Source organism: Typopeltis vanoorti, chromosome 10 (genome assembly GCF_054136105.1).
Source record: "Typopeltis vanoorti isolate ZY-2024b chromosome 10, IOZ_Tvanoo_1.0, whole genome shotgun sequence".
NCBI lineage: Eukaryota > Metazoa > Arthropoda > Arachnida > Uropygi > Thelyphonidae > Typopeltis > Typopeltis vanoorti.
Window position 1 is genome coordinate 124,744,491 of NC_143558.1, and position 15,470 is coordinate 124,759,960.

At 36.5% G+C, this 15,470-nt stretch overlaps 1 protein-coding gene across 5 annotated transcripts in view; it reads left to right on the top strand.

Moving 5' to 3' along the window:
• Ube4A (Ubiquitination factor E4A) overlaps positions 1–15,470 on the top strand; it is a 346,330-nt gene that overhangs the window by 20,222 nt on the left and 310,638 nt on the right. For all 5 annotated transcript variants that reach the window (XM_090399157.1, XM_090399156.1, XM_090399154.1 and 2 more), the window contains exon 4: positions 15,188–15,285. In XM_090399157.1, the coding sequence (XP_090255283.1) occupies positions 15,188–15,285 (98 nt within the window). The remainder of the gene's footprint in view (positions 1–15,187; positions 15,286–15,470) is intronic.

Sequence of the window (15,470 nt, forward strand, 5' to 3'; positions counted from 1 at the left end):
TACTATAGCATTTTATAACATAAATTGCAGAAATATTATTAGTTTTTACTACTCTTAAAAATGGTGCCGAAAACTCATTCTAACAAGGCAGTGTCTAAAGCTCAAGTTGTTGTTACTGAGGAGAGCATTTGTCCTGATGAACAAAAGTACTGCTGCAGTGATAATGATAATTTATCTGAGGATAAGTTAACATTAGAAATATCTTGATTAAAAGAAATTATTAGAAAATTACCAGGGAACTGGAAAAGGTGGAAAAACATTTGACTAAACTTAGACAGGATAAGAAAAAGGTTCAGAACAAGAACAGGCAGGAAAGTATTGAACTTGGTAGTCAAAATATTAATAACAACAAGGTAAGCCAGTTAAAATCTAAGAAAAAAGAGGTGATATGGTATGGTGACTCAATTTTAAAATTTGCGCTTGCTGAGGAGTCACCACTTCTAGTTTCCCGGGAGTGAAAATTAAAAATAAGAGAAACATAATTGAAAACCAAAAAAGAAAAGTAAAAGAGATGGTAGTTCTGGTAGGTACAAATAATTTAAGTAGTGACAAATATAGTATGAGAGAAGATATGAAAGGCCTGTTGGAAGAAGTCAGAAAGAAATGTGAGACAGTAAAAATTGTTGGATTACTACCCAGATATGACAGTACTGAGTTAAGGAGGGCAGTGATAGTGATTTCATACACAGGCTGTGTAGACAATATAGATACGAGTTTTTAGATGTGTGGGGTGTGTCTGATGCCAGAAAAGACTTGTATAAGAAGGATGGCCTGTACTTCAATTCATTTGCCATCAGAAGCCTGGAGAAATTACTTCTTGGTATGAGACCTAATGCAGAGAGTCAGGGAAACTAGATCATCAAGGGAGGAATGGGAAAAATGGGTGTGAAAGTTCAGCTGTGGTATGCAAACGTGATAAAGATATGAATGTCTTCGAACATGGTTATGTATGTGGTGAAGGGGTGGATAAATATGCTTTAGGTTCATACCTTTTAAGTATGTTTGTGGAGGAAAAAGAGAAAATTCTAAATCAAGACCAAATAGATTGCATACCTAATTATAAAAATAGGCTAGGTGGTAATTTATTATGTCTATACGCAAGTGCCAGGAGCATTAGAAATAAAGGGGTTGAGTTTGTTGCTTTATTGACTACGATGTGGCGTAAGATTGTTGGTATTAGTGAAACGTGGCTATCAATCAGATATGGTAAGTGGGATCATTGTAATGGGTATGCTATTTTTAGGAATGACAGAAGAGATAGGAGAGGAGGAGTACTACTAATGATATCAGATGACTTAAGTCCAGTTAGGATAGAAACACAAGAAAACAGTGATGGTAACGATGTCCCATGTAGCGGTGAGTTTGAGTCTATCTGGTGTGAAGTGGAGGTTAACAGAATGACATATGGTGGGGGGGGTTGTTACACACCTGCAGCTCAGTTGCAGTGGACGAAGAAATGCATTGACAATTTAGCCTTATGGGTACCAAATGAATGATCATTATGGGTGACTTTAATTTTCCAAACATTGATTGGATAGAAGAGAAATCTCATGATAAGAAAGAAGAGGAACTTATTGAATTATTGTGAGACAACTTTCTCATGCAGCATGTGAAAGAAGGAACTCGAGGTCAAAGAGTGTTGGATTTACTCATAGCATCAGAAGGGGTCTCTGTCAATATGGTTATTTTACCACCAATTGGTGACAGTGATCATGCTGTACTTTCTTGGGAAGTATCTAATTGTATTGATATTCCTATTAAAACAGGATACATACTGAAAACTTCAAAGCTGGAAATTATGATCAATTTAGGAGAATACTATCTTTGGTCCCATGGTATCAGTTACTGAATGGGAAAAATGTCAGCAGTGCATGGGAATCTTTGAAAAAGTGCTTTAATGAGGCTATATCTGAATTTATCCATAGTGTCTGAAGAATAAATAGGTTGGGAGTGAAATGGATGTACAACCTTATTAAGCAAGAAATCCACAAGAAGAAGATGATGTGGAAAGAGTATTGTGAGAATAAGAGTGAGAGGGATTATGAAATATATAAAGCTCAGGCCATGTTACAATGTTACTGCCGAGTTGGATAAAGGGAATGGATACACTATGATAATATTGGATTTTTCTAAGACATTTGATAGGATACCACAGGAAAGGCTTGTATAAACTGGAGAATATGGGATTGGAATATAAACTCTTGACTTGGATCAGGGGATGGTTGATGGTATATCAAATTCATTGCACTCGACTTGGATCAGGGGATGGTTGACAGACAGATATCAAAAAGTGATATACAATGGGTGTGAATCTGCCAAATTTAAGGTGACCAGTGGTGTACCTCGGGGTTCAGTCCTTGGGCCATTATTGTTCAATCTATACATTAGTGACATCAGGAAGGATGTAACATCAGATGTGCAATTGTTTGCTGATGATGCTAAGATAGATAGGACAGTCAGGGATGCTATTGATATTGAGCAATTACAAAATGATTTGAATAGACTGGAAATTTGGGCAAACGAAAATGGCTGTCAATTTAATGTTAGTAAGTGTAAAGTTATGTATTTTGGGGTGATTAGAGTTCCAGCAGCATATTATATTAGTGGGGTCATGCTACAAGAAATTGAAGACGCAAGGGATCTTGGTGGATAGGAATTTAAAGTTCAAAGGCCACATAGCAAAAGTTGCAAATACAACTCAGAGAATAATTGCGATGTTGAAGCGAACCTTGACATATAAGGATAAGGAAGTCATTTTGCCTCTTTATAAGGCTTTGATAAGACTACATCTGAATTATTGTGCACAGATTAGGTCTCCCGGGTTCCAAGGGGATAAAGAAGCTGTGGAAAGAGTGCAAAGAAGAGTTACAAAGATTATATCTGGATTACAGGATTTAGATTATGAGGACAGATTGCGAGTATATGGATTGCAGACTCTGGTTAACAGGAGAAAGAGGGGTGATATGATAGAGGGCTATAAACTTTTGAATGGGTGTTATAGGATATCAACTGATGAAATTTTTCATTATATGGAAGGGGCATCCATGGAAGTTAAATTTATTTGCAGTTAAGAAAGGGGTAAGAGCTAGGTTTTTCTCCCAGAGAGCAGTGAGTGAGTGGAATAGTTTGTCTTTAGGGGTAGTGAGTGCATCTAGTGTGAATGAATTTAAGGGAAGGTATGATAGCTGATTTGGGTGATTTATAGCCTTCCTGGAGGTGTCAGATAATAATAATAATAATAATAATAATAATAATAATTAAGATTTGAAACTATCCACAAAAAACAAACCAGACTAAAAGTATACAATACATTAGCCCTACCAGTCTTAACGTATGGAAGTGAAATCTGGACAATAAAACAAAAAGACAAACAAAGATTAACAACAGCAGAAATGAAGTTTATGAGAAAAACTGCAAAGTATACCCTGTTTGATCACAAAAGAAATGAAGAAATTATGAAAGAATTAAACCAAGAACCAATAATAGAAAAAATTAAAAAATATAAACATAAATGGATGGAACACATTCAAAGAATGAAAACAGAAAGATTACCAAAACAAGCCTTAAAGTACAAGCCATTAGGAAAAAGAAAACCAGGATGTCCTCTTAAATGATTCAACGATGACTTCTAACGCTGGAACAGGCCATGCTAGGCCTAAATCCTTGATATGCATGATGATGATGATGATGAAACCATCCACGATATTTCAAATCTTCCACTTTTAGGAATTCTAAAATCATAATTATTATTTAATGACCTCAAACAAAAACCTGTTGATAATCAAAATAATAATAAAAAATTATAAAATAATAATGAAATTTATTGACGGTTGTTCTGGCAACTGCCCTATTACTTTGGGACCACCTTATAGTTCTCAATCATACTACTCTTGTCATCATTCTAACTATCTGATGGAGCCAGAGAAAAAGCCTCTATATAAAAGTTAGTAATTGAGTGGGGGGGGGGATAGTGGTGAGCCCATGACTGTATCTTCTTTTTGAGGTAAAAATTATTTTGCTACATGAGGTAACTGGAATGTAGTTCATGGAAAAACAGAGTCATAACATCAGGCATAAGTTTGTTCTGTAAAGGAACTAATTGATTTGTCAAAACTGATTAATAAGTCATCATCTTTGCTGAGCATTATGTTTTTAATTTCATTCATGAAGTTTTATATATTTTGTATATAGGAGGCAGAATGACCTACTAGCTCCTTGAGTGTTGATGCTCATTTCTTGGCTATGTAATAATTAGGCTATCTATACTTTCAGCTTTTTGCCAAAGCTGAATGTTATATTTGTGAACTTTGGGAGCTCCATAAATTCTGGGAGAGTGAGCATAATGTGGTAACAGTTTTTTAAACAGTGATAGCCAAGAAGTGACAAGATATGAGTAATTTAACAGTTTTTTTTTTCTTCTTAATCCTCTTAGTTGGATTGTAGTTCACAAGTTGATAAGTGCTGCTATCAGAGACTAATTGATTTATTTGATGATAGGTGAACAGATCTGTTTAAGATGGCCATGCCATTATCTTTGTCAGCCTTTGTTGTAACAACATTCTTATTAGGCTTTTAATGACTTGATATCTGCTAGTTCTGTTTTGGTGAGATTGCTACATATGACTTTCATATTATTCAAAATATTATAGGTTTCTAAACAAATCTTTCAACTATATTACTTGGAAGAAATCTAATGCCTCTTTTAATGTGGTATGTAACATCCAGTTTATTAACAGTTCTAGGTGCTACGGCAAAGTTTGTGCCTTTATTAAGTACTGAAAGCTCACTATTATTTAGGGCATGACTAAGTAGGTTGATCAATACTACTTTTAAACCACCAGTATATTAAAAAACACATTCAGCTCCTCAAAGAATCCCCCCCCCCCCTCCGGCTCACTCTGGAGTATATTGAATTCATTGCACCTGTAACTTTCCCTGGTGCAACGAGACAAATCCAGTCTGTAAAAAAGAACACAAATGACGCATTATATTTAACAATTTTATTAAAGCAGTTCTTTTGGATCACACTCTTAACACCCTATTCTAAATTTATTGGAAAGGTACCTGTTCCTTATGTCATACAAAAACCTAGTATGAATGCTAATTTAAGAAAGCCTGAGAAATTTGATCCACTATCCCAATCTAAAACCTGTTCTTTCGATAGGTAACCAGTAAAAAAAAAATGAATGATTATGGTAGGATAACAATGATTGGAGAAAATGCTAAAAGAGCAACTGCTGTAGAGGATATAGCTGAAATATTTAATGGGCAGTTCATAAAGGTCTTTCATTGTTGTGAATGTGATGTCATGGAGAGTTTGACAGCAGCAGATGAGGAGGAGAAAAGACTCGATTGTGAGTGAGCAAGAGGTATATGGGTAATTGAGCAAACTTGATGTTAATAAGGCTGTGGGACTTGATGATCTATCACCATGTACCTAGTCTAGCCATATATACTGTTAAAACTTGAACAGCACAAACTTTTAATCTATCAGTAAATCATTTACAACTTTCAGCACATACAAACCACATCTATAACCTGCATATAAGAGCATTCCATGTTTGAAACATCCCCCCTTATGCCTTAATGCATGCCCTAAGTCTGTAAGGCCAGATATTGATGTTGGCATGCACAACATTCAATGGAAATGCTGCCACTGCTAGCTCCAAATCCACCTTCAGGCTGGCAATGCTGGGGTGTCATTTCTTGCAAGCCACTCTCTCAAGCTATGACACAATTTAAAGTCAAACTGATTCAGATAGGGACTTCCAGATGGCCAATCAGATGGTGATATATGGCTGGGCACATTCATCTCCAATCACTGTTGTGTGGTCTTTGTCTTGTGTGCAGGAGTTGAGTCCTGTTGGAAGGGCCACTGCCTACCGTGAAACAAGGTGTTGTTCAGGGGGTCATACCACATGTTCCACTGATATACACTATGGTGGGTTTCGATCTCTTTCTCACAGAAATGCAACTTGGATACCCCTGATATGTCAGCCCAAATTATCACAGATGTGAGGTGATAACTCTGAATCCTGGGTGCTATGGCACATGCTGTCTGACCATCTGGGCATATACCCGATTGTTTTGGCAGTTAAACGACTCTTCAGTAGTGAAAATCTTCTCATCTGTGAAGAGGATAACCCTGTGACTATTGTTCACATACTGTTGGAGAAGTGACTTTGATTTTATCACCCACTACCACATGTTGTGTTGTTAGGAAGTCCCCAGTAGAATGACGATAGGCTCTCATCCCAGGTCATCAGTTAGGAGTGTCAGGAAGTTGACATCTGACTTAGTATATTTGTTTAATATAAGTCTTATATTGGATCAAGTTCCAAAGGAGTGGAAGGAAGGCAGGCAGGATAGTACAGCTGCTTAAAGGAGGTGACAGAACTTGAGCATCAAATTATAGGCCAATCTGTGTATCAGGTGTTGTGGTTAAAGTATTGGAAAACTTAGCAAGAACCAGGATACAGAATTGAGTTAACAACAGTGGTATTATCTTTGATGGACAGCATGGATTTGCTAAACAGAGGTCATGTTTTATTAATCTACTTACTGATTTTGACAAGGTGACAGCTGCATTGGATGAGCGAGATTGATACTCAGTGGTATACTTTGATTTTGCAAAGGCTTTTGATAGATTACCACATGATAACTTAATAGTCAAACTAGAGTGGACAGGGTTGGGATATTAGACTAGCACATTGTGAATCGGAGATTGGCTACTTGATAGGTATCAGCAAGTTGTGTGTTGGGGAGCAATAACCCAGAAGAGTTAAGTCACTAGTGGTGTGACTCAGGGGTTGTTTTAGGGCCATTGCTGTTTAACCTGTATGTTAATGACATTGGAGAAGATTTGAATAGGGATATTCAGTTGTTTGCTGGTGATGCAAAGTTGTGGAGAACTGTTAGGAGTAGAGCAGATGTTGGGATCTTACAAGAAGACTTGAATAGACTGAGTGAATGGATGGGAGTGGGGAGATTCCAGTTCAATTTTGAGAAATGTAAGGTTTTAAAATTTGGAAAACAAAGGTGGGATGTAGAATTTACTCTTAGTGGGGATGGATTGTTGGAGGTAGAGGAAATGAGATCTTCTGATGATGGTCAATGATGATCTAAAATTTAGAGAACACATTGCCAAAATTGTGAGGACAACATAATTCTGTCCAGAGGATGCCTAATCTTGAATCTCTTCTGGTTGACTTTCTGCAGCTTACGATTTTCTTGCCTCATGTATCATTTATCTACTGTCTTCACCATTCTCCCAATTCTGAAAACCATTCTGACCTCTTTGACTTTTATCCTTGAAGCTTGGTTTCATGCATTCCAGTTACCCTAACAATGAACTCGTCTTCTTTGGCGGCTTTAATATTCACAACTCCAATTGTTCACTTTTTTCGCATTCAACTAAACAAGCTACAAGAGAGGCCTCGAGGTATTGTAAGCAATAGCCTAAAGGAAATTGTCCATCTATTAACCAGAATACTGGACAGTTTTCTCTACTCACCCAACATTCTGTATCTTATCTAGTTTTCTTTCTCAGTATGCTGTTGGGAGTGACATATCTGAAATGTGGAACGGTAGCTGGAGTAGATGATATTCCACCAGAAATGCCCAAGTATGGAGATATAAAAGTCTTGCAGTGGCTGCACTGCATAGTTCAGAAGGCTTGGACAGAGGGATGAATTCCAGATGATTGGAGTAGACCTCTCATAGTACCCATATACAAAAAAGGAAATAAAACTGAATGTGAGAATTACAGAGGTATTTCTCTACTGAGTGTTCCTGGTAAGATTTATGCAGTTGTACTAAAAACAGTTGAGAAGGATTGTGTAAGGGAAGCTTGGTGAAGAACAAGCTAGATTCAGGCCAAGTAGAGGCTGTCAGGATTAGATTTTGACTTTATAACAAATAGTTGTGAAATCATGGGAATATAAGAAAGATCTGTATTTAAGTTTTGTAGATCTGTAAAAGGCATATGGTGCCAAGAGAGAAGCTATTCAAAACACTACAGTTGTATGGTATCAATTGGGCATTATATCAAGCAATACTTGGTCTTTATTTGAGTTGTAAGTCAGCAGTTAGAATTGAAAGAAATACAGGAAGATGGTTTAATGTTGATTCTGGTGTCAAACAAGGATGTACATTAAACCCTCTATTATTCATTATCTATATGGATCATATTATGAAGGAAAGTGGTTTTAAATCTGATATCGCAATTGGAAATGTTAATCTCAGCTTTTTTGCTTTATGAAGATGATGTACTTTTAAATAAATCCAGGACAAGAGTGCAAGATTCCCTGAATAAATTGAATAACTGTTGTAATAGATTTGGTATGCAGGTCAACAATAACAAGACTAAGACAATGAAAATAGGCAGAAGTATTGAAAATATCAACTGCATTGTGAATGGAGAACCTATAGAACAAATAAAACATTTCAGCTACTTAGGCACGATTTTTAGTGAGGGTGGTAAAATGAATATGGAAATAGACAACAGAATCAACAAAGCTTGTATGGTAGGAAGTCAACTGAATAAATTTATGTGGAATAAGAGAGAAATTAGTCAAATACTAAATTAGCTGTATACAAGACAGTGTTCAAACCAATTTTATCTTATGAATCTGAGAGCTGGGTTAGAAATAAAACACTTGACGAAAGACTAGAGACCACAGATACAAGAGTCCTGAGAAGGATTAGGGGCATGAACAGGTAGCATCAATGGCAATATCATATTAAAACAAGGATATTAGAAAAGAACTTGACTTTGTTAGCATTCATGAATGTGTTAGCACTTCTTTTGCTAATCTTTCCTCTCCCATTCTGTTTAGGTGACTATACCATCTGAGATTAGCAAAAGCTAATCTCAGGTGGTACGACCACCTAAATCAGAAAAAAATGCCATACAAGGTAGAAATATAAGATCTAATAATATTGGAATGATGACAGATAACAATCTAATCTGGAGAAGAATTATTTCTGGGAAATATACCATGTTATTCATCTAAAATAAACTATTATTTTAATGGCTAACATAGCCTGCTTTCGTTTAAGAGTGCTCCTTTTTTACAATGTCATTGGCTCTTTACTCAGATCTTAGGGCATTTCTGAAGTGTTATAAAACTAATATGTGAAGAATAATATAGGAGAAAAAATCAGACATACCTTTTTTGGATGTTGTTTTCTGTCTCTGTCCTAGGTGTTTCAGACAGAAACACCTAGCTGACATGACATAGCCTCCACTTCCCCCACGAGTTCCGAAGACGACACACTGTCAAAATGGTTTACACCTCGTTGCTCTTGCTCCTGACTTTTTCTCATCAGTTCCTCTCCCCCCCCCCCAAAATAATTTCTATCTTCGGATCCTTTTCTCGGTCCCCTCCCAAACGCTCTCTACCACCCTTAATGATAATAATAACATTATACATATAAAAAACTTGGGTTTTTTCAGATAATTCCTCCACATTACTTTTACCCCAACTTTCCCAAAACCACCTTCCTTTAACAACAGATGAATGCATATCACCAGATAAGGTGACAAAAAACAACATCCAAAAAAGGTATGGCCAATTTTCCCTCCTATATTATTCTTCATATATTAGTTTTATAGTATGTCAGTAATGCCCTAAGATCCGAGTAAAGAGCCAATGACATTGTAAAAAAGGGACACTCCTAAATGAAGGCAGGCTATATTAGCCATTAAAATAATTGTTGATAAGTATTAATAATGATATAACTTTTAATGTAGTACTATCATATCTTGTACACCTGTTGAGGGTACATGTCAGGAATTTCATGATGATGATTGAGCATTAAGTTTGTTCAATTATCCTTATGCCTCTTACTCACTCAGTCAGTGGCATATTTAGGTATTTCCTGCCCCTAGGCCTGCAGAAAGTGCTACCCTTCATGACCGAAGCTGCCTTTGAATCCCACTTGCTTCACATCTCATAACTTTCTTTTGGGGGGTGTCATTTTCAATTTTGGACAAAGTGGAAATTATTTCCATCCATTCCTCATGAAGACTCTGATAGGTATCATCACGAGCTGACCAACGAGTAGGCGAAGGACGTTTGATTACTTTTGCAGAGGTGTCCAGGTGTTTTCTTAGAACACTCCGGCAGTGTGTTGAAGATGTGAAAAATACGTACAGTTTCTGAAGGACATCAAAAAATGTGGAAGAGTATGGACAGGATTCGGCAGTGCAAGTACCAATTAGAGACAGAGAATGTCCAGCACACGGTGTGAATTCTGCCAATGGATTTATTTCAAGAATTCTTGCTTGCAGTCCTGTGTACTTTCCTGACATGTTATTAGCATTATCATATGCCTGACCTCTGCAATTTACTACATCAATTCCAAGCTCGTTTAGTGAAGTCAAAACTGCTTCTTGTAACTCTTCAGATTTGTGACTTACATTAGGAACAAAATGCAAGAAACACTCCACAGGAGTTCCATGTTCTTTCACATATTGTAATGAAGGACAGCTGATCAACATGAGACAAGTCTAGTGTTGAGTCAACACTTATGGAATATTAGGTAGCTAATTTAAGTTCTTCCACAATAAATTCTGATTACTTTCTCGCCCATTATTTTAATAAATTCCTCATACGTGGCAAAGGATAGATAGGAAATGAAACCATTTCCTTTTTTTCCCACTTTTTGCAATGTGCTCAGCGAGAAAGGGATCAAATTCACTAATTCCTATTGCCTTTGTGTCAAGTTACCGACAACAATACAGTAGCTTTCAGTGCACGTCTCGGTCTGTATAGTTATGCAGAATCAGAATCTGATTACATGCCAATATGATTGCAGACTAAACTTACAATGAGGAAAAGAAAAGTATTTCTTTACTTGTGAGTAGATGCTGCATATAAGGAACATGTTATAATTGCAAAAATGAGAGCCTTGAAATTTTCGCCACCCACTCAAAATTTGCCACTCTAGGCCCGAGCCTATACGGCCTATACCTAAATACGCCACTGCTCACAGTTAGTCTCTCCTACTCATCATTCACTGCTCTCAAACTCTTCATGATGCCACACTCATAAGGGTGAAAGACCTTTATGAAGTATTCATTAAATATCTCAACTGTGTTCTGTGCAGCAGTTGTCCTTATAAACTATTCTCTAGTTGATGTAATCTTATCATAATCATTATTTTTTATTGCTGGCTATATATCGAAAGAACTCGATATTTTTTTTTTTTTTTTTTTTTTTTTTCATTAATTAACTGCTCATACTGCACTTTTGCTACCCTTTGCAACCAAGTCACCCTCCTTGCCTATTCTTCATACTCCTCATGAAATTGATTATTACCACTCCTCTTATGTTGTCTCCATAATGCCTTTTTTCTCTGTATTGCATGCTTAATCTCTTTATTCATCCATTTCACACCTACCTCATTTAACCTTCTGATCCTTGGATTACATTTAGACATTGCTTCTACTAGATAGTTCTTGAATAAGACCCAAACAGCACCTGTTCCCCATTGAAGTCCTCACATTGCTGGCAACCACCCAAGTAATCATTCCATGGTCACTCTCACCAAATGAAGGGAGAGTTAAGACTTCATTTATAATGACATCCACTGATGAAATGATCAAATCCAAGACCATCAATGCTGATGTGCCCTATTTCATATACTGTCTGAAGTAGTTCTCTCTCAAAAGTTTGAGAAATGAATTTTTTTTTTTTGCTTTGGTTGCTAACTTGTCATCCCAATCTATATTACTATAATTAAAATCACCGATAAGGATCACTTTTTCCTATTTGCTTGGGTAATTTGCTTTTACATTTCATGGTCACTTCTCTCCATATTATCAGGTCTATAGCAACCTCTGACTATTTCATACTGTTCACCCCTGTCTCACACTATACTGCCTCAAACCACTGTCACTATTTTCACCTTGCATCTCTACCTTCTATGGGCATAACTCTTTTTCTGTTATCAATAGCATTCCATCTCCCTTTTTAACCCTCCCTATCTTCATGAAAAATATCATACTCTTTCATCTCTATTCTTGTCAGGACATCATCTTCATCCAATCATGTCTCACTTATTCCAGCAATTTTTGGGTGAACAAACTCAATCAATGCAACCATTTAATTTTTCTTGTTTCTGATACTTCTGTATTCATATTCAAACATAAGAACTCATTCCTTGAGCTATAACAAGTTTCATTGATACCACTTATTAGATGTGGCTTCTCCACACCTTCCTTGAGCCATTTCTTTTTCTCTTTATTCATTCTAGAACCTTCTTCAAATCCAGTTGTTCTCACTACATCCCAGACCATCTCATTCAAATTCTTGTCCACACACACACACTTTCACTTCCTCTTTGAGCATTACCTTTTTCACATGTTGTCCCCCTATCCACCCTGAGTCTCCCCATTTCCCTGTTTGTCTTGCACACTTGTTCTCTTTCTCTACACTCATGCTACCCACTTCTTCATTCATAAGCACCACTTCAGTCTCTCCTTCCTTATTCTCTTGCCCCTTCACATTGCTTGTTACTTGCTCTGATTCATTCTCTGCACTCATTACTCTCTCTTCCAGTAGCAGTCTCTCCAAATGACTCGCAAGAAAGATTGTGCATAGTATCTTGCACAATCTTTCTCAAGTACCATTTCACTTATGATGCCATGTTTCCTACTTTCACTTTTGCTCTTCATTTCCAGAGTCAGATTACTATATCCAACTCCAGATCTGCATTCCTGTGATCACATTACAGATTATACATGTTGGAATGAGTGCTTTCATTCCTCACTCTGTCAAAATTTCTGCCCAATATCCAAGTTATGGTTTTTCTAGGAAGTGTGTCAGAGCAGTTCAGGAAAAGAAATATCATATTGTAAGTGGTTTGAGATAGAAACTTCAGCTTCATTCACAGTATACGTTGATGCTATAACACCTGCAAAACAATCTTTAACAAAGCTGAATGTAGGAAACTTACCTCCCATGCTGATGGCAGTTATGCTTTATGGTCTCACCCCTGCAAAACCTCTTGAATGCAATTTCTGTCCATCTGTACCTGACATCCAGATGGCAATATTGTAGCATCATCATCTAAAGATAAAGCTGACCTTCTGACATCATTCTTCCTGCATAACTGACCAAGACAAATCAACTCCACCCTTTACCTGGAACATTGCATCACATGCATCATATACCTCCCTTTATTTTTTTTGCCAGAAAGATATAAGTAGTATCTCAATCAACCTGGATATGAGAAAAGCTGGTTCTGATCATATCCCATTTCAGTATATAGATGATAACTTTCCTTTATCATCTCTGTACTATATCACCTCACACCATGTAAGCAAGCCCATATGCAACCATTTCTAAAAAAAAAAAAAAACGAGAGAGGTGTGTCTACCATTAAACCATTGACCTATTAATGCTCTAAGCTTGGTGCTATTTAAAGTAAGGGACAAGATAATCAGTGGTCAACTTCTTCAGCACTGAAAAACTATGAGCTAATCAGTGGCCCCAAGTATAGATTCCACCAGACAAAATCCACATCAGATCTCCTTTCCTACATGACTTACCTCTAAAGATGTGCTATGGAAAGGTTTGGAGAAACCTTTGTCAATGCACTTGACATATTTCCAAGACATCTGATACATTTTGGCATCAAGGACTTCTCAGCAAATTTTCATCTTTAGTCTTCCTTCCGCCCTTTTTAGTTGGATTTGTAGTTTTCTCTTGGGTCATTCACTGCATGTAGTAGTGGAGGCTGTTCTTTCTCTTTAGATTTTCCTGCTGATGCAAGTGTTCCTCAAGACTGTGCTTTATTTTAACCACTCTGTTGCTCATATACATATCCTTCTATTACTGACCTCAAACCCTGGTCACAGTTTTGATGATGACAGTACTCTCCATTTCTCACTCATAAGACAAATCTTGCATTGCTCAAACAGCTTAGGCTTCAAGATCATCTACAGTAAGTGTTTCCTGGACACTGATATTCTTATCATCCTTAGCGGAGTGATAACAACCTAATAAATTCAGTTTCTAAAATGCAGGTTTGTCTTTTTTTTTTTTTTTTTTTTTTTTTGCAAAAAATACCTTCGTTCTCCTCTCCTTATGTTTGATAATGCCCAGCCTTTCTTGGCACAATTGTTATATCATCCTTGACCTCCAAAAAAATTGGTATCTTTTTTTTTTTTTTCTCTCGAGATATTACTTTTCGTCTATCCACTTGTTACTTTATACAAATCTTAAATCTGTCAAACCTTGGAACACTGCACTCACATTTGGGGTGGTGCATCAAAAACCTCTAACAATTTTTGGTGCTGTCCAGGAGATGGCAGTTTGGCTAACTGAAAAATTTGGCTAATTTCTTTCACACTCTCTCCAATCACTTCTCAAAGTCAGTTTCTGCATTGTGTTTCTTCTTCAGATATTTCTATGGACACTGTTCAATGAAACTGGTATCCATCATGCTCCCCAGCTTTTCTGTTTAACTTGCAATAACAACACTGCCCACTGTCCTTTCACAATTAAATTGTTTACTCATGAACCTACTACTACAGTTCATCTTGCATTCCATCTGCCTGAGTTCTGTAGAACAGCCTTACCCATGAGATGTTCCCAAAGGATTACACATCTTCCAAGCACAACAGATTATGTTTCTCTTGATCCTACTCACATTTGGGAGTGATATTAGAAAAAAAAAATGTAATATGCATGGTCATATGTTTTTTTGAACAACTTCTGAATGCATAGAGCAGTATTGTAGTAATGGAATCAGTGAGTGAAAGGCGATGCAATGCACCCAGGTTTTTTCTTATCATACTGTAGCTATCGATTAATATTATTATTCCTTCCCATCTCACTTTATGTTTTTGTCCCCAAGGCAAGTTATAGTCGAGCAAACTTAAGCTTTTATCGACCTAATTTTTTGTTAAGTAGGCCAGATGTGTGCACTTTCTCTCAGAGTGTGTTCGTGTGTTCTATGGTCAAATTGTCTTTTCTGTAGTAGAAAGAAAGTTTACAGTTGAACAAATGTGGGAGAGAAATGTAAAAGTATTTATGTTTGTGTAATTTTTTTCAAGCATATTTTAAGTAACTTAACTGGCACTATATTGAACAACTTTAAAATTTGCACAACAATTTGATTAATTACATTGTGTAAGGAAGTTTCAGTGACAAAATACTTCTTTTCTTTTATGCAGAAGCATCTGAGACTAAGACATCATGTCTGTGTGTTTATCTTGAGGATATGAAAACAGTTACCACCAAAAATTTATTGGACATTGAAATTTTGCAGCAGGTGAGAGAGGTTTTAATTTTTCATAGCATCTCCACCCTCATTAAAACATATAGTAGGTTAATAATACATACAAAATGATTGAGTGATATATAAAAAAAAAAAGACAGTTATACACATTTGACATAAATAATTGCAGGTTTTGATTTCTTGAGCTCAAACCTCCTCCATTTAATTATTTTTCTTCC